General features: G+C 44.0%; 1 protein-coding gene across 5 annotated transcripts in view; it reads left to right on the top strand.

The window, feature by feature from the left end:
• The first annotated feature begins 1,533 nt into the window (after window positions 1–1,533).
• The window catches only part of PISD (phosphatidylserine decarboxylase), a 36,848-nt gene continuing 11,509 nt past the window's right edge, over window positions 1,534–26,872 (top strand). Inside the window, exons 1-4 of one of the 5 annotated variants that reach the window (XM_073673836.1) lie at window positions 1,534–1,627; window positions 1,734–1,792; window positions 1,867–2,042; window positions 23,837–24,073. In XM_073673836.1, coding sequence (XP_073529937.1) covers window positions 1,578–1,627; window positions 1,734–1,792; window positions 1,867–2,042; window positions 23,837–24,073 — 522 coding nt within the window. In that variant the 5' untranslated portion in view covers window positions 1,534–1,577. Of the gene's footprint in view, window positions 1,628–1,733; window positions 1,793–1,866; window positions 2,043–9,255; window positions 9,967–10,025; window positions 10,353–10,937; window positions 11,104–23,836; window positions 24,074–26,872 lie in introns of those variants that run through there. The other 4 variants (XM_073673854.1, XM_073673828.1, XM_073673820.1 and 1 more) reach the window with 4 other exon arrangements.

The following is a 26,872-nucleotide window of genomic DNA, read 5'->3' as shown; positions in this document are numbered from 1 at the left end:
GGGGGGTTTCCACTGTTTAGGCACATCAGGGGCACATCCGCTAATTATTCAAGCAAATTTTATAATCAAAAAGTCAAATGGCGCTCCTTCCCTTCCGAACCCTGCCGCGCGCCCAAACAGTGTTTTTTCCCCACATATGGGGTATCTGCTAACTCAGGAGAAATTGCACAACAAACTGCATGGTGCAATTTCTTCTGTTACCCTTATGAAAATGCAAAACTGGGGGCTGAAAAACATTTTTGTGGGAAAAATGTGAAAATTTTATTTTTATGGCTCAATATTATAAACTTCTGTGAAGCACCTTGGGGGTTCAAGGTGCTCACCACGCATCTAGATAAGTTCCCTAAGGGGTCTAGTTTCCAAAATGGTGTCACTTGTGGGTGGTTTCCACTGTTTAGGCACATCAGGAGCTCAGCAAACGCAACATGGCGTCCGCTAATTATTCAAGCAAATTTTACATTTAAAAAGTCAAATGGCTCTCCTTCCCTTCCGAACCCTGCCGTGCGCCTAAACAGTGGTTTTTCCCCACATATGGGGTATCTGCGTGCCCAGGGGAAATTGCACAACAAATTTTGGGGTCCATTTTTTCCTGTTACCCTTGCAAAAATAAAAAAAATTGGGTCTAAAGTAACATTTTTGTGAAAAAAGTTAAATGTTAATTTTTTTCTTCCACATTCCAAAAATTCCTGTGAAGCACCTGAAGGGTTAATAAACTTCTTGAATGTGGTTTTGAGCACCTTGAGGGGTGCAGTTTTTAGAATGGTGTCACTTTTGGGTATTTTCTGTCATACAGACCTCTCAAAGTCACTTCAAATGTGATGTGGGCCCTAAAAAAATGGTTTTGTAAATTTTGTTGGAAAAATGAGAAATCGCTGGTCAACTTTTAACCCTTATAGCTCCCCAATAAAAAAAAAATTTGGTTACAAAATTGTGCTGATGTAAAGTAGACATGTGGGAAATGTTATTTATTAATTATTTTGTGTGATATAGATCTCTGATTTAAGGGCATAAAGTTTCAAATTTTGAAAATTGCTAAATTTTCACCAAATTTGTTTTTTTTTCACAAATAAACGCTAGTGATATTGAAGAAATTTTACCACAATCATGAAGTACAATATGTGATGAAAAAACTGTCTCAGAATCAGGGGGATCCGTTGAAGCGTTCCAGAGTAATTACCTCATAAAGGGACAGTGGTCAGAATTGTAAAAATTGGCCTGGTCATTAACGTGCAAACCACCTTGGGTTGTAAAGGGGTTAAGGAAAAGCAAAAGTGCAAATACAAAACATTGCCCTGGCGTGAAGTGGTTAAAGCAGGTGCCCTGAGCCAGCACTTATAAAGTGCAGTCTGATCGATAAGAAGCACAATCATATAGAAGATGGTTTATACCCCACCAGGGTGCCACAGCGCCACCTCACGACACGACCACCTGCACACTTTGGTCTCCGATAATATGGCGCGTCTGCTCTGCTTTTTCCCCCTGGCTTTTGAGAACGGAAGTAGCAATAAGCACGTGATTGGCTGCCGGCTCAGTGACGTTTACTGTCTTAGCCCCGCCCCCTTAGTGTAAGAAGAAAGATGGCGCTGTGCATGTGGAGGGCGTGCGGCTGTCAGCACAGACTCTATAGGTGATTATATGGCAGCGGAGGGCAGGTGTCTTGTCAGTGGGACCGACATCAAGGAGCGGAAGGTTTGTGTTTAGTGTGTCTGATGCAATGGCTTCCTCTGTTGCAGCTTCTTGAAGGCAGGGCGCCTTACCCAGAGCAGTGTACCCAGGAGGAGCCTCCACTCCAGTGAGTACTCCCAGCCCTGTGTGTGCCTCCATGTCTCTGGTGTCCTCCTCTCATAAGTGTCCTGTATTGTGTAGATGGGAGAAGACTTCATGCTGCATCGGCTGCGGTGGGCGCCAGGGTCAGACCCCTGTACTTGTTGCTGGGGACAGGCGGAGGCTACGCTGGCTACAGGCAGTACGAGGGCTATAAGGACCGCCAGCTGCAGAACCTCGGCTTAGAGGTGCCCCCCAAAGTCGCATACACCTGGGAGGTGAGTACCGGTCCCGGCTTATTACTGCGCCCTCACATGATGGGGGTCTCTGCGTATTTCTTGGTCTGCACATAAGTTGCACTTTGTCTATAGCTTTTTTTATTAGTCCATATCTCAGCGTTGTCAGTGTGGCCGCTTTTGTTGTGGCGTTTTTTCCCCATAGACCTCTGTGTTTTTTACTGGTAAGAAATGCATCTGTTAATATTTATTGGCTTTGGCGCCTTTGACATTCCCAATCATCCGATTCCGAGACCTCTAATCATGTGGATCATGTTCACACATATAGTTTACGCTATCTTTTATGTCTGTATTTTCTGCAGGTGCCTGCTCTAAAATATGTAATAGGAACTTGCTGTGTTTGTTGCATTATTGTTGCTTTTTGTTTTGAGGAATTTATCCTTTCTTGGGGTGGATTTGTCGCAAAATGTTTAAAAATTTTTTTTGTGAAAAACAGTGCAGAATCTCAATGCAAAATTGCAATTAATTGTTCCTCATTGAATATGGGGGACTGAAGATGCACCAAAAAGCACACGTTTCCTCAGCATGTTTAAACGCTTAGTAGCCATGGGTTTTTTTTTTTTTTGAAACGACATCTACTTTGCTAATAAATGCACCATATTATCTACACACACCACAGCAATTGCGATCCTTGTGAACATGGGCTTAGGTAGTCATGTCTAAGACTTTCTAAGCATGCTGTCAAAGGGCAGCCTGTCCATCTGGTTGTCGTTTTGCAGACTGGCAAATGGATCTCCAGGAAAGAAAAAAGGCAGCATTTTCTTTCAAAAGGACGACCTCGGTTGCGTGTACCATACATGGTGTATAATAGCAATTTCTAATTGGATGAAGGGTTGCTTCAAACATTTAGGGTCATTATTGTAGGCTGTCACTGTTGATCTGTGGGGGTCCAACAGTATACTTTGCATCCCCTTCATTTTTTTTCACTGTAACAGCAGCATGTTTCTATGGGGCAATTGTATGTGGTACTCCAGTCCTATTCACTTGCCTGAGGCCACGCTGCAGTACGAGGCACTGACACCTTCATCTAGGGATTGACAAAAAAAAATAGTAAAAAAACAAAATGTTTGAATTGCCCCCTTTATTACTTTATTTTTAAACTGGCATAAACACTTGATATCACCATGTCTCTAAAAATTTCAAAATATAAAATTATTCAACCTGTATGATCATCATAAAGAGGGGGAGGGAGGGGAATTCTAACCCTGGAGTTGCCATTTATTAAGACGCGTACAAAAGATCGGTTGCATTTTCTAAATTTAAACAATAGAAATCTACAAGTAACAAGTACCAAAACCTACACAAGACAAAAACATTCAAAGTTGTACCAGAACCTGTTTCTTAAGCCAAAAATTGGCACTGACCCATGTGACTGGCATGGTAAATAATAAAGATATGTGACTGTGGAGGATATCGGAGATGGGTAAAAATGCACACTACCCATAAACTCATGTCAGTATTCAGTGAAGAAAGGTGGAATCCTCATGTACAGACAAGAAATAATGCAGTATCAAAAGAGGATAAACAATAACTATAAGCAATAAAGTGCCATGTGCAGAGGCACCAGGTACATTGGCTCGTAGAAAAAGCATCATATGGGTCCCCCAAAAATGCAATAAAAAGCAATCAAAATAATGGTGTCATTAACATTTATCTTATCTTGCAAAAAAATGGTTAAAATAGCAGTAAAGGCCAATTATTTTTTCACAAAGTTAAGAAATGTTTATTTTCCCACTCAAATAAAGACTTAATCATTCTGTAAGAATTTTCCTGAAGAATCATGTTACCAGTTATTTTATACTGCACAATGAATGCTGTAAAGTGAAAGGAAAAAAAATAATGGTGGGATTGTGTGTGCAGTTTTTTTGTTTTGTTTCCCCCTCCTCCCCTAAGGCTATTGCACATAGCCTTAGGGGAGGAGGGGAAAACAAACAAAAAAACAAAACTGATCTATTTTTCAGGCTGATTCCACCTGAAAAAGCACTGCAAAATGTCTCCAAAAAAAAAAAAATCTGTGCACACGTTCTGTCTGTATGTCACTGGAAAAAAGTAACAGGTTTATTCTTTGGTGGCCTCGTTTGGAAGCCGCCTTCTCTATACACTTGAAAATACTGAACAGAGCAAAGATGCCAGCGCCGCTGAAAAGACACCCTCGAAGACACTTCAGGAAAATGATCGCCAACCTTTTCATCTTGGGATAACTCTGTGGTTCAGCCAGAGTCTTTAAGACGCCATGGGAACACGCTATTAATATCATCCTTTTTGGAATGTTTTCTTGTTTTGAGCACATTATATGATAAAGTAAACAGTGTTATTCAAAACTATAACTCTTCACTGTAAAAATATGCTATTATACGGCTTTAACTTAAATCTAAAATTATTAGGCATGGAAAAATGGCAGGTAAAAACCAAAGCACAAAAAAAAAATTGCCTGGTCTGTGTTTGGCTGCATCAGTCACAGCAACAGCACTGCATCCAATCACTGAGTTTAGTGGCTCATACCATCTACTGTACAGTTGAAACCAGAAGTTTACGTACACTATATAAAAAGACACACATGCATGTTTTTCTCAATATCTGACATGAAATCAGAATAAACCTTTCCTGTTTTAGGTCAATTAGGATTACTATAATTTTTAATACTTTTATTATTATTATTACACCTTCAGGTATCTTGAAATTGTACCCAAGGATGAGCCAGACTTGTGCAAGTCCACAATTCTCTTCCTGATATCTTGGCTGATTTCTTTAGACTTTCCCATGATGCTGCACAAAGAAGCAGTGTGTTTCAGGTGTGCATTAAAATACATCCACAGGTGTGTCTCTAATTAACTCGTAAGCTTCCAAACATCATCAGATGGGCAGTCCAGAATTATTTAAAGGCATAGTAATCTTAGTGCATTTAAACTTTTGACTTTGCAGTAAGTAATAAAAATGCATTAAAACATTCTCTCTCTCATTATTCTGGCATTTGGCAAATATTAAAAATTACGGTAATCCTAATTGACCTAAAATGGGAAAGGTTTATTTTGATTTCATGTCAGATATTGAGAAAAACATGCATATGTGTCTTTTTATATAGTGTATGTATACTTCTGGTTTCAACTGTACATAAGCAGAGCTGTTGAGCTCAGTAGCTGCAACGATGTCGATGTAACATTACCACTGCCGCCAAACAGCGACTAGGAGGCCGTGCTCTAATCTTGGGTAGGGGCGTAGAGCACTGCACTTTTTTTTCTGCAAAATTTGCATGATTGTAAGATTTTTCTGAAAGGGGACAATGCCTTTGTAGGGATTGAATACATGTGCCCATCTTCTAAGCACAGCAGCCCTGAGCTGCTGTGGTCTTGTGTTTCCCTGAACAATAACGTAATCTCACAAGTAACCAGCTGTTTCATCTGAAAAACCACGTGGCCATTACTATTGGCCGTGCTGTATTGCAATTGAAACAGTTGTTTCCCTGCAAGATTAAGGGTATGTGCAGAAATTTCTGCACCATTTCTATATCTCTAGGCAGGAAAAACGCAGCGACAAAAATAGGCGGTTTTGATGCATTTTTACATGCGTTTTTGGCGCATATTTTTCCCCACTCATTAGTATGAGTGAAATCTGCAGCAAAAACACTGAAAGAATCGACATGCTGCAGAATTAATTTCAGCCTATTGGTTCAGCCCTCCACAACAGTCACTGTCTCTTGTGTGGCCCATCGGGAAAATTAATTGAGCACTGTATAATGCAAAAATACTTGAGAGGGTGAATAGAAATACAAATAATCAGCCTTTCATCCCATTTGGAGAAAGGACATATTGAGCTTCAGTAGAGAGAATGTGTACAGGGATGGTGGTGGTCACCCCCTAGCATGTGCAGAGAACAGTCGGGTTCCCCTTAGGCCCTGTGCACACGTTGCAGATATGTCACAAAACCTGAAGGATTTCCTAATTCCAGCAAAGTGAATGAGAATCCTGAAGTGTCATGCACGCGTTTCTTATTTCTGACTAGCTGACTTGGTGCAGATTTAAATCTGCTCAATACTAATATAACTTACAATATAAAATATTTATAATTAATATCACTTAATATTGATCAGTATGAACCTCCACACAGCCCCCCTATATACAGTGTGATCCGTCACGTGGCCTCTCTGTATACAGTGTGAGCCCTCACGCAGCCTCGCTGTATACAGGCATACATCCCATATACACTTACTTTTAGAGCACCATTGATTCCATGGTGTTGTACATGAGAAGGGGTTACATACAAATGTGAACAAACTAACAGACTGTAACAGGAAAAAAAGTCTATTGAAAAAAAACCCCACACATGCTTCCGTTCCCCCCAGCGCTCTTCTCCGGTCTCCTTTGTCCTGACTCTCCGCACAGCAGACGTGATGTAGTGATGTCATGGTGTCTGCTGTCTCTCACATGCTGATTGGTGGAAGCCTATGCCAATGGATTCACTGCTGTCTGCATCCTGAGGATGCAGAAAGGTAATATTGGGATGTGGGCGGCAGCGTGCAAGTTGCTCCCCGTGGCCACTATTTTCAGCGTTTTGGCTGTCTCTGTCCGGCCCTCAGGCCGCATTTTGCCCAGGTCTGCATTATAGGATAAAATGCATTCTGCACTTACATTTTTTTTTTTAAAAAAAACAAAAAAACAAAAAAAACAAAACAAATACACAGTTCAACAATCTCTTTAAATGCACAGTGGGCATAAGTTGTGAAATCACATTTTGTTTGAACTGTTCAACGCAGCAGATTTTCTGCACGAATATGCTGCAGGAAAAAAACATGTGTTGGAAAATCCAGAGTGTATTTGCACATACACCTACAAGGGAGCCTGTCACCTGGAAGAAAAAAATTGAATTTTCTCCCTTTAGCCCCTACTCCAGTAAGTCTGCCAGGCTTGGTTTATACCCTACATACCATCAGATAACCACTATATCTACAGGTAAATGGTATCTTTGTAAGTTACAGGCCCTGCTTGGTTCAGACTTTTAGCCACAAACATAAATTTTTTTTTTTTACAAAATGCGACTTGCAACATGGCGTGAAGTGTTGTGAGGCATTTTCCCAATGTGCCATATATCTCTTGGTGTCTGAATTTTTATTTTTTCTATTTTGGTATGAAGTGTACTGAAAGCTTGGCACAAAAAATATCATGTCATAATCTTGGACAGCATTATTATAAAATGTTGAAAACCGATGCTATGAGCTTACTGCAAGGCTTGCTGTCATAGGCACTGGATTTATATTGTGTACAGTTGATTTGGCCAACCATCATGAAATCCTAAAAGTATAGTGATGCGTCCTCTGCAGGCATGTGCGCCCGGGCATTCGCTGGTATTTATTATGCCTGGATCTGAAGTAGTGGAAATTTAAGATATTGTGCATATTGTAACATTAGTGACCGCAGTCCACGCCAATTTTTTAAATGTGATTTTGAGATCAGTCGTTCAGTGCAGGTTGTTGTAGTAGATATTAGGTTATTCATAAGGCTCTAGATGTTTGTACATCTCACAAAATTAGAATATCATCAAAGAGTTAATTTATTTCAGTTCTTCAATACAAAAAGTGAAACTCCTATATTATATAGAGCCATTACAAACAGAGCAATCTATTTCAAGTGTTTATTTCTGTTAATGTTGATTGTGTTTTCATTGGCTGCAAGCCATAAAGGTCATTATCTTAGTAAATTATAATAATTAACAAACACCTGCAAAGGCTTCCTAATCATTTAAAAAGGTTCCTTAGTCTGTTTCAGTAGGCTCCACAATCATGGGGAAGACTGCTGACTTGACAGATGTCCAGAAGGCAGTCATTGACACATTCCACAAGGTCCCAGAGTTTAAATTTTCATTTGGAAATCAAGGTCCCAGAGTCTGGAGGAAAAGTGGAGAGGCACACAATCCAAGCTGCTTTACATCTAGTGTGAAGTTTCCACAATCAGTGATGGTTTGGGGAGCCATGTCACCTGCTGGTGTAGGTCCACTGTGTGTTTTTATCAAGACCAAAGTCAGTGCAGCCATCTACCAGGACATTTTTGAGCACTTCATGCTTCCCTCTGCCTACAAGCTTTTTGGAGATGGAAATTTCATTCTCCAGCAGGACTTGGCACCTGTCCACACTGCCAAAAGTACCAACACCTGGTTTAAAAACAACAGTATCACTGTGCTTGATTGGCCAGCAAACTCGCCTGACCTTAACCCCATAGAGAATCTATGGGGTATTGTCAAGAGGAAGATGGGAGACACCAGACCCAACAATGCAGACGAGCTGAAGGCTGCTATCAAAGCAACCTGGGCTTCCATAACACCTCAGCAGTGCCACAGGCTGATCGCCTCCATGCCACGCCGCATTGATGCAGTAATTGATGCAAAAGGAGTCCCAACCAAGTATTGAGGGCATTTACTGAACATACATTTCAGTAGGACAACATTTTGGATTTTAAAAACATTTTTAAGCTGTTATAAAGTATTCTAATTCACTGAGATGTCTTTCTTTTGTGTTTTCATTGGCTGTAAGCCATAATCGTCAACATTAACAGAAATACTTGAAATAGATCACTCTGTTTGTAATGACTCTATATAATGAGTTTCACTTTTTGTATTAAAGAACTGAAATAAATTAACTTTTTGATATTCTAATTTAGTGAGATACACTTGTATGTTGAGGTAGGATTTTAATTGCCTGATTTTGTTCTAAAGGGAGATAAGTCGCTGCCTGATGCCTCTGCTCTCGCCATAGAGAGCTCTAGATTGTTTCTGTGTATGGGGGAGTTGGGAGAGAGGACTGTCAACCACCTGTAGTTTGCATTTGTATGATGCTGTTTTTCATCAGTGTACTGTTTTCACAATTTGCACACAAATAAATGCATTCATGGAATCTAATATGGTAGGTGTAGCATTTTGTTTGTATGAACCTTGTTCTTAAAGGCAATCTGTCAATGGGATCAACCCTCCTAATCTGTCCATTTGAGCATGTAGGTCATAAAAAATGTCTTGTTCAAGAGAAATCCATAATTTTTCTTAATATGTAAATGAGCTGTTAAGATCTAGTGTCCAGACACTAATCTGTCTCAGGAGCACATAGTATAAATAAAAGGGGGCGTTACCAGCGTGAGACATGTAATGATTGACAGTCTTTCCTCATCTACATGTATCAGAATGGAAATCCCCCTTTTATTTAAAATAAGCTCTGGAGGCAGATTCACAGATTTTATTCTACTTTCTAAGACTGTTTAGGAGGGATGATCCTACTAACAGATTCCCTTTAACAACCAGCTTGTCCTACAGAAATTGGGATGTAGTGGAATAAAAACATATGATGACTCTTTCCAGTGTTACACAGGTGAATTTTTAAGGGAAAATGTATAGAACACCTTTTAAGTCTAAATAAAAAATGTTTAATTGGAAAGTGATTCATGGTCAGGAATCCTTCTACCATAAAATAAGAGTTGACCAAGTTCTTCCTTTTTATTTAATGCCGGTTTGGTGTGTGATGTGTACAGCGCTCCTACTGTAGAGCCGGCACTGTAAGGGGAGAGCGGAACTCCCATCTGAGGAGGTGAAGGAGGAGCGAAAGGTAGAAACCTGCTTATTGCAGAGTATTAATCTCTGTCGTCACATCCTGCTCCAGAGTAGGAGGATGAAAGACCGGCGGCCTGAGCCCTGATGATGTGCCTGTCACAGAGGGGCCAGCGTGCTCCGATCTTGCACCCAAGGAGATGGTGAGATGCCGGAAACCTCTAGTAAATCCTCTACCCTCCAGATGTAACCTGCGCAAAGTGAAACTTCATGTACGCAGGACACGAGCAGCCAGTGCCACTAACCCTACGAGGGAAGAACAAGCTGACACATCAGAACCAGCAAAATTGGACAATAGCTCCTCATCCAGACGGGCACGCTTCAGGTACCCTCAGTTTGTGGGTCAGTTGAAACGGGGAAGGGCAAGGAGAGGAATGGCTAAGCTTTTGTTTGGCCTAATTAGGCAAAAGCTCCTTATGTATTCAGTGGAGTGAGGGGGAGGGAGAGAATGATGCTACTGTGTGTCCAGTCGGGCAGAAAAGCAGCTGGCTCAGCATTGTGCACTGTGAATGAGGGACCGGGACTGAGGAATGTGTCTCTGGAAAGGATGGATGGGGAAAGAGGCAGCAAGGCAGGGATTGGTCCATGGTTGTCTGCAGTGAAAGGGGGGAGCGAGAGGCGGCCCTGGTTACTGGGTACCTCATCTTCGAGTTGCCGGCAATGTATAAGATCTTAAGCTGAGCCTCTGTACACTCTAGTGACTCTGAGAAGGTTTGTTACTTTTTTCCCTTATTTTCGAGCCTCTATGAAGAACAGCAAAACCAGGACTTATTGTCCTTCGTTTTTCGCTTGCAAATATTAAGGTTGTTTTCAGAGGGTTGTGATTTGTAGACTTCTTGCTTTGTCTTTTTAGCTTCTTTGTCTGGAGTGGTTATTGGTATTCTCTGGAAAGAGCAGAAGAAATGTGCTTGGCTTGGGGATAATAACCAGCCATGAATAATTTAATGAGTCGTCTGTATCAAGAGAACAATTCTTAGAAACATTACAGTGGTAAAAGGCCCATAGCACATGCAAGGCTTAAATCCCCCCTTGCTCATAACTTTATTCTTAAGTAGCTGGAGAATTCTTCTCCTTTTTGCTTGTCTGGCTGGTTCCATATGATTAGGCCTGATTTTGTAGATTCTGCATTTTCCAGTGCTGGTTGTGCATGGAATCTCTTAACCTGATATATGTCGGGCATTGTGAAATCAGCGGTATGAGAGATAAGACTGTTGGGTTCATACTGGGTACAAGTCACAACCTAAGCCGTCCCTGGACCCTTGCACTATCTTCTGACACTTGTATCTGATCTCACAGGTTGCAGTTCCCTCAGCTGGCGCTCAGACGGAGGTTGGGGCAGCTGACCTGCATGTCTAGGTCAGCACTGAAATTGCGGTCCTGGCCTCTCACAATCCTTTATTACCTCTTACCGTTTGCTGCACTTAGGCCCTTGGCAAGAGTGGGATGGCGACCTACCAGCAGGGTAAGTGTCCTGCCCATTGCCATTTCCACACTTTTTTTGTCCATAATAAGTTATGTAGTTTTAAATTTAACCTATTCGCTCTATGGTATAAAGTCATATTTCCTTCCCGGGGTCCATCCTAAGAGATCTGACTGCTGATATTTGATACAATAACATATTACGTCTGAGTAAAAGTAGAACTGGGATTTCTGAATGCAATCAAAAACATTTACGGCGACAATGATTACTTACGGTAATCCTCAACATAAATGGGAAAGTTGCATGATGTGACTAAGCAGTATTCATACTGGACTTCATAACCTCTAATGTTTTATTTCTGTACATATTTTTGCTGTCATTTATTTTATGGTTTCCCCGCATCTTGTCCCTGGCTCAGTGACTAAATTCACTAATATAGCTGGATTTAGTGTAGGAGATGGGCAGCACTGAGAATAGCAGATTGGGGCTGAATTAGTGTTCTTTGTCTATTCATCTGGAGTAAATGCCAGCTCCATGCTTGTCGGTATCTCGCTGCACATTTGGTTGATGGGCTGCAGTGTCGAGGCAGACAAAATAGTTCTGGCAAAAGAATACAGTGAGCTATACAAATTTCTCTTTACATTTATATATATAATTTTGTTTTCCAAGATTGAAGTCCTGATTTACACAGAAAGCTAATATAAAACTGATCCTGAGTGGAAACAATGGGGTTAATCTTCTTAATAACTGCAATAATCGGTGGCACATTATCTCAGTTAACTGCTACCTTTGGATGTTCTGGAGGAGGGTGAGGCTTTGGCTGGGATTATTTGGTTCTCCGCTGAGCTCTTCTCATGCACAGGAATCAGCTGCAGTGTCATGAGATGCAACATGAGATTAATCACAGTCCGTTCCCACCTGCTGCTAAAAAAAAAAAAAAGTGTTTGCTCATATATTAAGAATTAAATCTCTATTATGTGACCCTACCTATCTCATAGTGTATTATACAAGTCTGAAAGGGGTTGTTAATGGCCAAGGGCTCCAGAGCTCCCAAGCTATGAGCATAAACTGCGTATGGGAGGATTACAGGCCTAAAGCTGGTCATACATTCGTTTGGCCAATGGTTATCACTCCTTCCTTTACACATGTATGCCCAGCTGAGCGTGCATGTGCTGTCAATGGGGAGAGAGGAGTAAGCTGCTGCTAGGTAACTCTGTTGCAGTTTCTCCCTTGAGAACAAAACAACCAAATGTTAAAATCTAACTTGCCTGACACCATCAGGGGGCCCTCATGCACATTAAATAGTCACTTAGATTATGAGACTGAGCCCCATCAGTCTCATAAGTCATTTTATAGCTTAAGAATAAGGACTTTGTGTGTATATGTATGTATGTATGTATGTATGTGTGTATATATATATATATATATATATATATATATATATATATATATATATATATATCTATATATCTCTATCTATCAGTACAGACCAAAAGTTTGGACACACCTTCTCATTTAAAGATTTTTCTGTATTTTCATGACTATGAAAATTGTACATTCACACTGAAGGCATCAAAACTATGAATTAACACATGTGGAATTATATACTTAACAAAAAAGTGTGAAACAACTGAAAATATGTCTTATATTCTAGGTTCTTCAAAGTAGCCACCTTTTGCTTTGATGACTGCTTTGCACACTCTTGGCATGCTCTTGATGAGCTTCAAGAGGTAGTCACCGGAAATGGTTTTCACTTCACAGGTATGCCCTGTCAGGTTTAATAAGTGGGATTTCTTGCCTTATAAATGGGGTTGGGACCATTAGTTGTGTTGTGCAGAAGTCTGGTGGATACACAGCTGATAGTCCTACTGAATAGACTGTTAGCTTCTTTTTTCTTGCCATAATACAAATTCTAAGTAAAGAAAAACAAGTGGCCATCATTACTTTAAGAAATGAAGGTCAGTCAGTGCAAAAATTGGGAAAACTTTGAAAGTGTCCCCAAGTGCAGTTGCAAAAACCATCAAGCGCTACAAAGAAACTGGCTCACATGAGGACCGCCCCAGGAAAGGAAGACCAAGAGTCACCTCTGCTTCTGAGGATAAGTTTATCCGAGTCACCAGCCTCAGAAATTGCAGGTTAACAGCTGCTCAGATTAGAGACCAGGTCAATGCCACACAGAGTTCTAGCAGCAGACACATCTTTATAACAACTGTTAAGAGGAGACTTTGTGCAGCAGGCCTTCATGGTAAAATAGCTGCTAGGAAACCACTGCTAAGGACAGGCAACAAGCAGAAGAGACTTGTTTGGGCTAAAGAACACAAGGAATGGACATTAGACCAGTGGAAATCTGTGCTTTGGTCTGATGACTCCAAATTTGAGATCTTTGGTTCCAACCACCTTGTCTTTGTGCAACGCAGAAAAGGTGAACGGATGGATTCTACATGCCTGGTTCCCACCGTGAAGCATGGAGGAGGAGGTGTGATGGTGTGGGGGTGCTTTGCTGGTGACACTGTTGGGGATGTATTCAAAATTGAAGGCATACTGAACCAGCATGGCTACCACAGCATCTTGCAGCGGCATGCTATTCCATCCGGTTTGCATTTAGTTGGACCATCATTTATTTTTCAACAGGACAATGACCCCAAACACACCTCCAGGCTGTGTAAGGGCTATTTGACCAAGAAGGAGAGTGATGGGGTGCTACGCCAGATGACCTGGCCTCCAGTCACCAGACCTGAACCCAATCGAGATGGTTTGGGGTGAGCTGGACCGCAGAGTGAAGGCAAAAGGGCCAACAAGTGCTAAGCATCTCTGGGAACTCCTTCAAGATTGTTGAAGACCATTTCCGGTGACTACCTCTTGAAGCTCATCAAGAGAATGCCAAGAGTGTGCAAAGCAGTCATCAAAGCAAAAGGTGGCTACTTTGAAGAACCTAGAATATAAGACATATTTTCAGTTGTTTCACACTTTTTTGTTCAGTATATAATTCCACATGTGTTAGTTCATAGTTTTGATGCCTTCAGTGTGAATGTACAATTTTCATAGTCATGAAAATACAGAAAAATCTTTAAATGAGAAGGTGTGTCCAAACTTTTGGTCTGTACTGTATCTAAAAAAAATAAATAAAAAAAATCTCTCAAAATGTACACTCACGCTCTCCCCCCCTCAATTGTCTTCTGTTCTTTAGCTCTTGAGAGGTCTATTCAAAGTATGTATCACTTGTTCATGTGCAAGGTGCTCTAAATAATGTAACTTTCTCAATTGCTCAAGTTAAAATCTTGCAGTGTGTATGTAGACCTTGAAAAGCTAAAATGTAAGGCTAAGTGCCCACGTAGCGTTTTTCAAGCGTATATGCTGCGGAATTTCCGCAGCATAAACGCTTGTTAAACGCTAGGTAATCCGCCCCCCATGGTCCCCAAGGGGATTCCGCAAGTTCTATGCCCATGCTGCGCTCAAAAATCCGCAGCATGTCCATTAATTTTGCGGAAGCTCGGCGTAATCGCCGCCATTGACTTGCATTGAGACGCACATAATCCGTGTCAGTACATTTGTACTCACGGATTATATACTTTTCAATGTGCGGATGGTACCCAGTTCTGGAGGAGAGGACTCTCATCCAGACCTGGGTACCATTGTACCTGTAAAAAAAAAAAAAAAAAAAAAAGAATAAAATAAAAAATAAAGTTTATACTCACTCACCTTCCGACGGCCCCCGGTCTCCTTCCCTGTGCTTGCGGGCAAGACTGAAGGACCTGCGGTGCCGTCAGTCATGTGACCGCAGGCCCTTCAGTGCAGTGTCCCGCGATCAGCTGGCAGACAGGAGCGAGCGCAGCAATACACGCCGGGCCATCAGAGTGTAAGTATAGGTTTATTTTTTTATTTTTAAAGATTCTTACGGTCACACTATATAAATCCATGCTGTTTGCATGGATTTATATAGTGTGACCTAGTTGTCAAGCACTTTCCAAGTGATGCTAAAATCGCCTGGAAAGCGCTTGTCAATCCGCATGCAGAAACGCATGTGAATACGCTTCAAATCCGCATGTATTTGGCAGGAAAAACGCATGCACAATCTGCATGCATTTTTTCTGCCAGGGAGATGCAGAAATGCTGCAGAAATTTTCTGCTTTATTTCTGCATCGTGGGCACATAGCCTAATTGTTTGGTAGCCAACTAACCATGAAACCGCTCTGTGTGAATAAATCCCATCTTTTATTACTCCCATAAAGCTATAATGACAGCGTTTATGGCTCAAGTGCGTAATGTTGTGTACATGGTACTTTATTAAATGTATAGGTCCTAACCACAGATTTACTGGTTTTATTTTTTTCCCTGAATTACGATTTTAACAGTGAATTTTCCTTAAATGTATGTATAAATTGTAATTTGTGTACTAATTATATTCCTAAGAGTAGTAGTCTGTTTAGTTTCTATGAGAGGAGGATGCTTTCACATTGCGTTTAGTACATGCTCAATGGCCCCATTGGGGCATACATCCGAACCCCTTCTCCCCTTGCAAAACGGGATTCAGATGTATGCGCCGACGGGGCCATAGGCTATCATGGTGCCAGCAGAGCACTCAGCCATGCATAATTTTCGAACGTGTACTCCTACTGGAGGCGAACACTCAGATTTAGTAGACTGCATTTGAGTGTCCGGGTCCACTAGGCATACACGCTCGAAAATGATGCACGGCAGAGTGTACATTCATTCTGATGGCACCATTATAACCTATGGCCCAGACGGCGCATAAGTCTGAATCCTCTTCAACCTGTCACTAATAACTGACATCTTCCCCTTATGTTTCAAACATGCCTCAATCACACCAATCCTCAAAAACCCTCCCTCGACCCATCCTCTGTCTAGCTATCGCCCCACATCACTCCTCCCCTATGCGTCTAGACCAACACGTCCACCTTGAACTGTCCTCCCACCTCTCTTCCTGCTCCCTCTTCGACTGCTTACAATCAGGCTTCCGACTGCACCGCTCCACTGAAACTGCCCTGGCTAAAGTCACCACTGACCTACTAACCGCCAAATCCAAGCGCCACTACTCTGTGTCCTCCTCCTGGACCTGTCATCTGCCTTTGACACAGTGGACCATTCCCTCTTACTACAGACTCTCTCTTCCGGGACGACCCAACCTATAAACGTGTCACACTCGTTAACCCGTTCAGTGAACAGTGTAAAAAAACAAAAAAACAAAACAAAAAAAACATACATGGGAAACTATGCCTTTTTATCATACCGCTGGAAAAAAGTGGAATAAAACGCGATCAAAAAGACAGATGTAAATAAAAATGGTACCACTGAAAGTGTCATCTTGTCCCGGCTCCATCAGCCGAAAAATCAAAAAGTTACAGCTCTCAGCGATGCAAAGATAATTATTTTTTCTATAAAAGTTTTTATGTAAAAGCGCAAAAACAGAAAAAAAATACATAAATGTGGTACCGCTGTAAACGTACTGACCCGAAGAATAAAGCTGCTTTATCAATTTTACCACACGAAGTAAAAACAAAGAAAATTCCAGAATTGCTGTGTTTTGTTCATCTGCCTCCCAAAAATCAGAATAGAAAGCGATCAAAAAATTTAATTTGCCCGAAAATGGTACCAATAAAAACGTCAACTTGTCCCGCAAAAAACAAGCCCTTACATTACTGTCGGCCGAAATATGGAAAAATTATAGCTCTCTAAATATGGTAATGCAAATATTTAGTTTTTGCAAAAAAGTGTCTTTTAGTGTGTGACAGCTGTCAATCATAAAAACCCGATATGAATCTGGCATCGCTGTAATCGCACCGACCCGAAGAATAAAGTCACCTAATCACTTATACCGCACGAGGAACGGCGTAAAAAATAAATAAACAATTCTTCACCTGCTACTGATTTGTTTATTCTGCCTCCCAAAGATCGCAGTAAGGCTCGGCTGACATTTATCCTGTGCTCTGCGCTGAGCACTTACTCCAGAGTTTCCGTTTAAATCTCAGAAATAAGTGATTCAGACGGAAACCCCCGATGGAAGATTCCCTGTAATGATGCAGATGGAGGCACTGTGGGCGGTGTCCATCTTTTTAGGCATAGAAAAAAGCGCGTCGGCAACAGTTCTGTGCACCTCTGAAAAGGACAACGCTGAACAAAGGCCAGACGGAGTCCAGAGTAACTCTGCTGCCTCATCTCATTATAGTGAATGGATCCCTCAGGGGTTTCATCTGAATCACGTCATTGGGAGATTTAGATTGAAACCCCAAAGTAAGTGCTCATCGCCGGATAAATGTGATCTAATGTTATGTAAAATGTTCCCAATAAAAGCTTCACATAAAAGCCCCCACTCAGGTCTGTCATGTGTTAATGGAAATATAGGGGACTTCCACATTACTGGTAGTACAAAGGCTTTGGAAAAGAAAAAAATGTCTCCTCGCCCCCCAAAAGAAATTCCGCAAATTCTGCACATCCAAATTCCCCCTCCCTTGTGCGCATCGCAGTGTGTTTAAACCACATTTAGTGTCCACATGTTTGTCAGGGGTATAATTTCCAAAATGGGGTTACTTGAGGGGGGATTCTGCTCTTCTAGCACTTGGCTTTGTATATAGAGTCCACAAACTATTCTAGGAAAATCTGCGCTCCAAGAGGCAAATAGCGCTCTGTCCCTCCCGAGTGTTTCCATGTGGCTAAGCAGTACTGTATTGCCACATTCAGCAGAAATTATGGGACAAATTTTGATGCCATTTTTATACATTATCCCAGTGTGAAAATGTAAGATCTGGGGCTAAAACAAAACATTTTTTTGCGGTAATAATGTAATTATTTTTTCCTCACTGCCCAATGGTATAAAATTCTGTGACACACCCTTGGTGTTAGTATGATCACTGCACCCCTACATGAATTCATTAAGAGGTATAGTTTGTAAAATGGGGTCCTTCCTTTCTGACCTTTGCACTGTGCCTCAAAAGTAGTTCCCAATTACATGTAGGGTATAGGCGTACTCAGGAGAAATTGCACAACAAAATAAGAGGTCCATTTTCTCCTGTTACTCTTGTGAAAATAAAAAAATTAGGTCTAAAAGAAAATTTTTGTGATTTTTCTTTTTTATTTTTTTTATTTTCACAGTTCTACGTTATAAACTTCTGTGAAGCACCTGGGGGTTCAGGGTGCTCACTACACATCTAGATAAGTTAATTGAGGGGTCTTGTTTCAAAAATTGGATCACTTGTGGGGGGTTTCCATTGTTTAGGCACATCAGGGGCTCTCCAAATGCAATATGGCGTCCGCTAATTATTCCAGCAAATTTTGAATTCAAAAATTCAAATTGCGCTCCGTCTCTTCCAAGCCCCGCATGCTCAGGAGAAATTGCACAATACATTTTGGGGTCCATTTTTATCTGTTACCCTTGTGAAGAAAAAAAAATAAAAAATTGGGTCTAAATTTTATTTTTTTTTTGTGAAAAAAAGTTAAATGTTAATTTTATTCTTCCTCATTGCGTCAGTTCCTGTGAAGCACCTGAAGGGTTAATAAACTTCTTGAATGTGGTTTTGAGCACCTTGAGGGGTGCAGTTTTTGGAATGGTGTCACTTTTGGATATTTTCTGTCATATAGACAACTAAAAGTCACTTCAAATGTGATGTGGTCCCTAAAAAAAAATATGGTTTTGTAAATTTTGTTGAAAAAATGAGAAATCGCTGGTGAACTTTTAACCCTTATGACTTCCTAAGGGTATGTGCACACGATGCAGAAATGCTCAGGATTTTTTCCTGAGCGTTTCTGCATCTCTCTGGCAGGAAAAAACGCATGCGGATTGTACATGCGGTTTCCTGCCAGGGACATGCGGAAATGAAGCGGTCTTCACTTTCATTTCCGCATGCGGGTTGACAAGCGCTTCCCAAGCGATTTTAGCATCACTTGGAAAGTGCTTGTCAACTTTACACTATATAAATCCATGCAACCGGCATGGATTTATATAGTGTGTGAATGTCAAAAAATAAAAAATAAATATATACTTTACCCTCTGATGGCCCCCGGTGTCCTGCTTCGCTCGGTCCCGGCTGCCGGCAGTGAAGACTTTAGAACCTTCCGACGTCAGCGTCACGTGACCCGTCACATGACTCTGACGTCAGCGAAGGTCCTTCTTCATTCAAACCCGAAGTGCCGGGAACCAAGCAGGAGCGCTGCGCCTGCCGTCAGAAGGTGAGAATATATATATTTTTTATTTTATTCTTTTTTTTTTTTTTTTAATGGTACTTGGGTCTGGATGAGAGTCCTCTCATCCACACCCGGGTACCATCCGCACATTAGACCGCATGAAAAGCGCATCAACATATACAGTGATGCGGATTCCATGCGGTCTAATGCAAGTCAATGGCGGCAAAAGAGTAGCGTTTCCGCAAAATTAATTGACATGCTGCGGATTTTTGACCGCAGCGTTTACGCTGCGGAAAAATCCGCATCATGGGCACAGCACATGCGGATTTCAATTGGGGAACATTGCTGCCCTTCTACCATGCGTTTTTACTGCGTTTACGCAACTGCAAAAACGCAGCGGAAACGCATGAAAAACGCATCGTGTGAACTCAGCCTAACAAAATATTTTTTTTCTCAAAATTGCGCTGATATAAAGTAGACATATGGGAAATTTTATTTATTAACTATTTTGTGTGACATATCGGTCTGATTTCAGGGCATAACAATTCAAAGTTTGAAATTGCTAAATTTTTGACAAATTTCCGTTTTTTGTTTTTACAAATAAATGCAAGTCATATCGTAGAAATTTTACCACTATCATGAAGTACAATATGTCTCAGAATCAGGGGAATGCGTTGAAGCGTTCCAGAGTAATTACCTCATAAAGTGACACTGGTCAGAATTGAAAAAATTGGCCTGGTCATTAACCTACAAAGTGGCTCGGTCCTTAAGGGGTTAACATGGACAAAACCGAATTCATCATCTTTCCCCCCTCCACCTCCCACCCATCTGTAACCCTGGACTCTGATCTCTCCTTCAAACCACATATCCAAGCCCTCTCCACTTCCTGCCGACTCCAACTCAAAAATATCTCTTGGACCCAACTCAAAAATATCTCTGTGCGGGTCCAATTCCTCAGCAAAAACACTAGTGCACGCCCCCATCATCTCCCGCCTTGACTACTGCAACATCCTGCTCTGTGGCCTCCCTTCTAACACTCTCGCACCCCTCCCAATCTGTCCTAAACTTTGCTGCCCAACTAATCCACCTGTCCCCCCCGCTACTCACCGGCCTCCCCCCTCTGTCAATCCCTTCACTGGCTCCCCATTACTCAGACTCAAGTTCAAGAACCTAACCTTGGCATACAAAGACATCCACAACCTGTCTCCTCCATACATCTGTGACCTAGTCTCCCGGTACTTACCTACACGTGACCTCCGATCCTCACAAGATGTCCTTCTCTACACCCCTTTTATCTCCTCTTCCCACAATCGCATACAAGATTTCTCCCATGCACCCCCCCCCCCTACTGTGGAACTCTCTACCCCAACACAGACTGTTTCCTATCGTGGATACCTTCAAAAGAAACCTAAAAACCCACCTCTTCCGACAAGTCTTCAACCTGCAGTAGCCATCGCTCCACCACACTACCAGCTCTACCCCCAACTACTGTATCCTCGCCCATCCCTTGTAGACTGAGCCCTCGCGGGCATGGTCCTCACTCCTGTACCAGTCGCTGACTCGTTTTGCTGAAGATAATTGTAAATTTATTTGCTATGTATACCCCTTTTCACATGTAAAGCGCCATGGAATAAATTGCGCTATAATAATCCGTTTTGCAGGGGGGATGTCGGACGTATCCCACCAATGGGCCCACTGAGCATGTACTAAAGGCAGTGTGAAAGCAACCTAAGATTCCCTATACTTTCAATAGACTTTGGTAATGGACAATCACATGTCTCTGAAGCGCAAACTGCACGCTCTATTGATTCCTTAGAATGAATGTGAGTCGGTCGACAGGGGTACTCTGATACCGGGATGGATGGGTTACTTCTGTGGGCAGGGCCGGCGTCAGCACCCGGCGGACCCGGGCAAATGCCGGGGCCCTGAGCAGGCAGAGGGGCCCACTGGCGGTCACGCACCCCGCTGGGCTATGGGCGGAGGAGAGCGGTGTCAGCGCCCGCCCTTCTCCCCGCTTGCTCAGGGCCCCGGCAGCCGGATACTTACCTCTCCCCGTGCCTCCGCAGATCCGCTGTCTTCCTGCTCTGCGCTCCCTGTGACGTCTCAGGTCAGAGGGCGCGGTGACGCCTTTACACCGCGCCCTCCCCTGAGCCATCACAGGGAGCGCTGAGCGGGAAGACGCCGACAACGCTGGAGTTCGGAGCCGAGCAGCGGACAGCGGGCAGCAGGTAGCAGGTGAGGAGAAGGGAGGTGAGTATTTGATTTTTTTTTTTTTTTTTTAAATGTATGGAGGCATGGGGCAGTATAAAGAGGAAGGGTGACAGCATGCATGGGGCATTATAAGGTGGGGAACAGCCTGCATGGGGCATTATAAGGTGGGGAACAGCCTGCATGGGGCATTATAAGGTGGGGAACAGCCTGCATGGGGCATTATAAAGAGGGGGGTGGGGCATCCTGCATGGGGCATTATAAGGTGGGGAACAGCCTGTATGGGGCATTATGGGGGGGGGACGGGACAGCCTGCATGGAGCATTATAAGGGGGGGGGGGAGCCTGTATGGGGCATTATGTGGGGGGGGAACAGCCTGCATGGAGCATTATAAGGGGGGGGGCAGCCTGTATGGGGCATTATGTGGGGGGTAACAGCCTGCATGGAGCATTAAAAGGGGGGGGGGGGGAGCCTGTATGGGGCATTATGTGGGGGGTAACAGCCTGCATGGAGCATTAAAAGGGGGGGGGGAGCCTGTATGGGGCATTATGTGGGGGGGAACAGCCTGCATGGAGCATTATAAGGGGGGGGCAGCCTGTATGGGGCATTATGTGGGGGGTAACAGCCTGCATGGAGCATTAAAAGGGGGGGGGGCCTGTATGGGGCATTATGTGGGGGGTAACAGCCTGCATGGAGCATTATAAGGGGGGGGGGACAGCCTGTATGGGGCATTATGTGGGGGGTAACAGCCTGCATGCAGCATTATATGGGGGCCAGTATCCTGTATGGAGTTTTATAAGGGGACCAGTATCCTGTATGGAGCATTATATGGGGGCCAGTATCCTGTATGGAGCGTTAAAAGGGGACCAGTATCCTGTATGGAGCGTTATATGGGGGCCAGTATTCTGTATGGAGCCTTATATGGGGGCCAGTATTCCGTATGGAGCCTTATATGGGGGCCAGTATTCCGTATGGAGCCTTATATGGGGGCCAGTATTCCGTATGGGGCCTTATATGGGGGCCAGTATTCCGTATGGAGCCTTATATGGGGGCCAGTATTCCGTATGGGGCCTTTTATGGGGGCCAGTATTCCGTATGGGGCCTTATATGGGGGCCAGTATTCCGTATGGGGCCTTATATGGGGGCCAGTATTCCGCATGGGGCCTTATATGGGGGCCAGTATTCCGTATGGGGCCTTATATGGGGGCCAGTATTCCGTATGGGGCCTTATATGGGGGCCAGTATTCCGTATGGGGCCTTATATGGGGGCCAGTATTCTGTGTGGAGCGATTCGCCGGTTTCTGAGCTATTGTGGAATTTACAATAGATATCACTCATGTAATGTAAGAAGTGAAATCTTTGCATTGTACTATATATATATATTTATATTTCTCCGCTGTATCTCTGCATCATGAATCGTGGTATGTGTTAAAGGGGCCCACTGAGACTTTCGCCCGGGGCCCAGAAAAACCTGGAGCCGGCCCTGTCTGTGGGGATCACGGTTGGTCGGTTCCGTTCCCTGGACCTTCGGTAAAGGGATGGGGGTGAGGATGATGGGAGTATTGTGTCCTGACGCCTCCTGTGGTAACTGGTAAAATCGGTTACCAGCGCTGTGTATGGTTGCTGAGGTGATCGGCATACGGCTTGTAGGAACACTATAGGCAGTAATGTCAAAGTAGGCCCACACACACTAAGTCTTTGTTTCAGTACCTTTCTTTTACTGATGTCTGGTAACAGGTACAGTTCAGGAGGGTAACCAGGCTTTCGGTGCAGGTAGAGATATTCACTCTGGAGATTTGTGAGGCCTCCTCTAACAATGTGTGCGTTGTTTGGGATCAGTCCTGCCTTAAGCTGAACCTGCCACCTTTTACTTTCTTTGGGGTCCTTCTCCACAACTGACAATGAGGACCTTTCCTTGGGGCTACAAATTCTCTTCCTGGGCCCCTGGTCCTATACTTGGTCAAGTTTGGCGACTTTCCCCTTCTTCAGGGGGAGTAGATCCTCCTGATCTGTCCGGGTTTTCTATGCTATTCCTGAATTAATAGCAATCTCGGACTCCGGTGTCCGGGTGAGCTAAAGGGATAATAGTTTTATCTCTTTCTTTCTCCTTCTAACCTCCGTCCCTCTCTCTAGGGCGCTTCACAACACAGACCAGTTTCCTAGTTCAGGGCTTAACTGGTCCTCAGTCAACAGCTCTCAGTCTTGTGAGGGATGAAGGAGGAGAGTGAGACAAACTGCCACTTTGCTGTCTCCCTGGAAACTGACTCCTCCCCTCAGACCTGGGGTGGAAGGTGTTGTGTGTGCCCAAGTGTACATCTCCCCCTGCACCTATGGATCCTGTGGTAATCCCCCACAGGGGTGCCACATTTGCACTTTTAAACCAATCCATAGAAGCCAATTAATTGAAGTAAATTTTATTTTACTTCTACAGGTTGCCATCTACAAATCTGTGCCAACCAGATTGCTCTCACGTGCTTGGGGTCGCCTGAATCAGGTGGAATTGCCAACATGGCTGAGGAAACCTGTTTACAGTCTGTATATTTGGACTTTTGGTGTGAACATGAAAGAGGCAGCAGTGGAAGATTTGCACCATTACCGAAATCTCAGCGAGTTCTTCCGCAGGAAACTAAAGCCACAGGCACGACCTGTATGTGACTCCCATAGTGTGGTAAGTGGAAGATTATTTGCTAAGAATAGAATACACTGATGATTGCAGAAAATGACACTGGTAAAGTCTAGTCAGCCTACAGTGGGTACGGACAGTATTCAGACCCCTTTAAATTTTTCACTCTTTGTTTCATTGCAGCCATTTGGTAAATTCTAAAAGTTCATTTTCCCCTTCTCCCATGACAGCACCACCTGAGAGAGGGTATCCGCCCACCAAGGACAGGAACCTACTGAATAAAAAGGCGGTACCTCTCCTCCGCATCAGTTTTTGGTTCCTGTCCCTGATGGGAGCCTCACCAGGTGGTACCTCACGTACCTGGATTATGGACGGTGCGGCCTGGAGGCCGTGGAAGCAGCAGATGGTCCCTGTTCCCAGCCCGTCTGGCTGCTGCCCGGGTCTGCGTGTGGGGAGGAGGTGCTGTTTTCCTTTGGATGCCTCCCCGCGTGCGCCTCGCAAAGATGAACTGAGCGCGCCGGCCAGCAGGTCTTCCGGGCTGCGCACGTGGGGGTCGCGTTGCACCCTGTGACGGAGCGCGCCGGAAGTCCGGGCTGCGCACGCGCGGGGTGCTGACGCGCCCTATCACGGAGTGCGCCGGAAACCGGGTCTGCGCATGCGCGGGTGGGAAGCTGTCATCCCGCTGCAAGCGTGCCGGGTGCCGCTGGGCTGCGCACGCGCAGAGGCAGGTGGATCTGCGGGTAGCGCGCCAGCTGGCTAAAATTTAAAAAAAAAAGAAAAAGAGAGATGAGCACGCTGCCGGAAGGGGAGGAGCCTAAAGGAGGTGGAGCCCTACTGCTTTTAAGGATGGGGAGCAATCAGGATGGCGGTGTCTGCATCCCCGCCATGATGAATGAGGAACCGCAGTCACCTGGGCAGCAGCTGTCACCGCCACAGGAAGTACAGCAGCAGCCACAGCCATCAAAGCAGCGCAAGCAGCTCAAACAAATGGAACGGGAATCTTCCCATCGACAAAGTCACAGCAGTGAGGGGCGTAAGAGTTCCGGCAAGACTGGTCAGAAAAGACTTCGTCAGTCCACCTCCGCCAGATGGGAGCCCTCATGTGAACGGCAACCACCGCCTCCGGTACCCTAGTCTGAACGGCAGTGTGGTGAGTGATCTTCGTGAAAGTCTCACCTTGAATAATGTGCTCTTCTCTCTCTCTCTCTCTCTCTCTCTCTTTTCCTCCTTCTTCTCCTTTTATTTCTTGGGGCAGGAGGCGAAGAAGTGTAGTGCTAAAAATAAAAACAGGGAGTGTGCTTTATGCAAAATCGGTCTTCCCACCTCCTATGCCAAAAACCTATGCTCAGACTGTATTCAGAAAACCATTGCAGGGGAGTCCCCCAGGTTTTCTTTAGAATTAAAGGATCTAATCCAGACAGAGGTCAGAGAGTCTTTAAGAGGCTTAACCTCACTCAAAAAGAAGAAGCGAAAACTAGTTTCTTCAGAATCAGAGGAATCAGTGGAGTCCCGTTTTACGAGAGAACTGCCTTCCTCCTCTAATCACTCCTCATCGTCATCGGAGTCTTCGGATGATAATGGGGGGGGCAGACCTTGTTTTTCGGTTGATAATACTGAGAGACTAGTTAAAGCCATCAGAGGGACTATGGGTATTACCGATACCAAAGTGCCCAGAACAGTCCAGGATGTTATGTTCGGGGGCTTAGACCAAAGGAGGAGACGCTCATTCCCGGTCAATGACAGGATTAAATCTCTGATAGAAAGGGAATGGAAGAAACCGGAGAGGAAGGGTCAGCTGCCGTCATCCTCCAAGCGGAGGTACCCCTTTGAGGATAAGGATGCGGCTAAATGGGACAAAACCCCCAAGATTGACGTGGCCATTTCAAAATCTTCAAAAAAATCCACTCTGCCCTTTGAGGATTTAGGAGCCTTAAAAGACCCGCTGGATAAAAAAGCGGAGTCCTTCCTTAAGCAAACCTGGGAGTCGTCAGCAGGGGCCCTTAAACCGGCAGTAGCAGCGACCTGCACTGCTAGATCTATGATGATCTGGCTTCAACAATTGGAAGACCAGATCAGGGGGAATGTGTCCAGGGAGAAAATTCTATCAGACCTTCCTCTTGTGCAGGGAGCGGCTGCATTCCTGGCAGATGCATCGGCAGATTCAGTTAGGCTGGCTGCCCGGTCTGCAAACCTCTCTAATGCAGCCCGTAGGGCGCTATGGCTCAAGAGCTGGCCAGGAGATGTGCAGTCAAAGTCTAAACTGTGCTCAATCCCTTGTGAGGGGGACTTCTTGTTCGGCAAAGGTCTAGATGACATCCTAGATAAAGCCGCAGACAAAAAACATGGATTTCCCACGGTGTCTGGTTCCCGATTTAACAGTTCCTTTCGGAAGAGAAAATACAGCCGCAGTAAAGCTCCCAGAGACCAAGGTAGCTGGAAAGACCGAAAGCCGTATAGCAGAGGCTTCATGTTTGGGGGTCCCTCCTCCGAGAATAAGAAAGCCCCTAAGTGACAGTTCCCCCCAGGTGGGAGGAAGATTGTCCCACTTCCTGCCTGCCTGGAAGAAAATTTCATCCAATTCTTGGATCTTAGGGATAATCAGGAGGGGGCTCACACTAGAGTTCAAGAGCCGGCCCAAGAACACTGTCAAAATATCAGCCCCCAGAGGTTTAGCGGAACAGATAGCCTTACAGCAGGAAGTTCTCTCTCTGCTCAGGAAAGGAGTTCTGGTGGAAACACCTGCACCCGAGCAAGGAAGAGGATTCTATTCGACCCTCTTCCTAATAAAGAAGCCGGACGGCTCCTTCAGGACCATTGCGAACTTAAAGAGACTGAACGACCATT

This window comes from Phyllobates terribilis, unplaced genomic scaffold (genome assembly GCF_046119375.1).
Source record: "Phyllobates terribilis strain yellow unplaced genomic scaffold, ASM4611937v1 Scaffold_1__5_contigs__length_1240528914, whole genome shotgun sequence".
In the NCBI taxonomy this organism is placed as follows: Eukaryota; Metazoa; Chordata; class Amphibia; order Anura; family Dendrobatidae; genus Phyllobates; species Phyllobates terribilis.
This window is presented reverse-complemented; position numbering and strand designations above follow the sequence as displayed.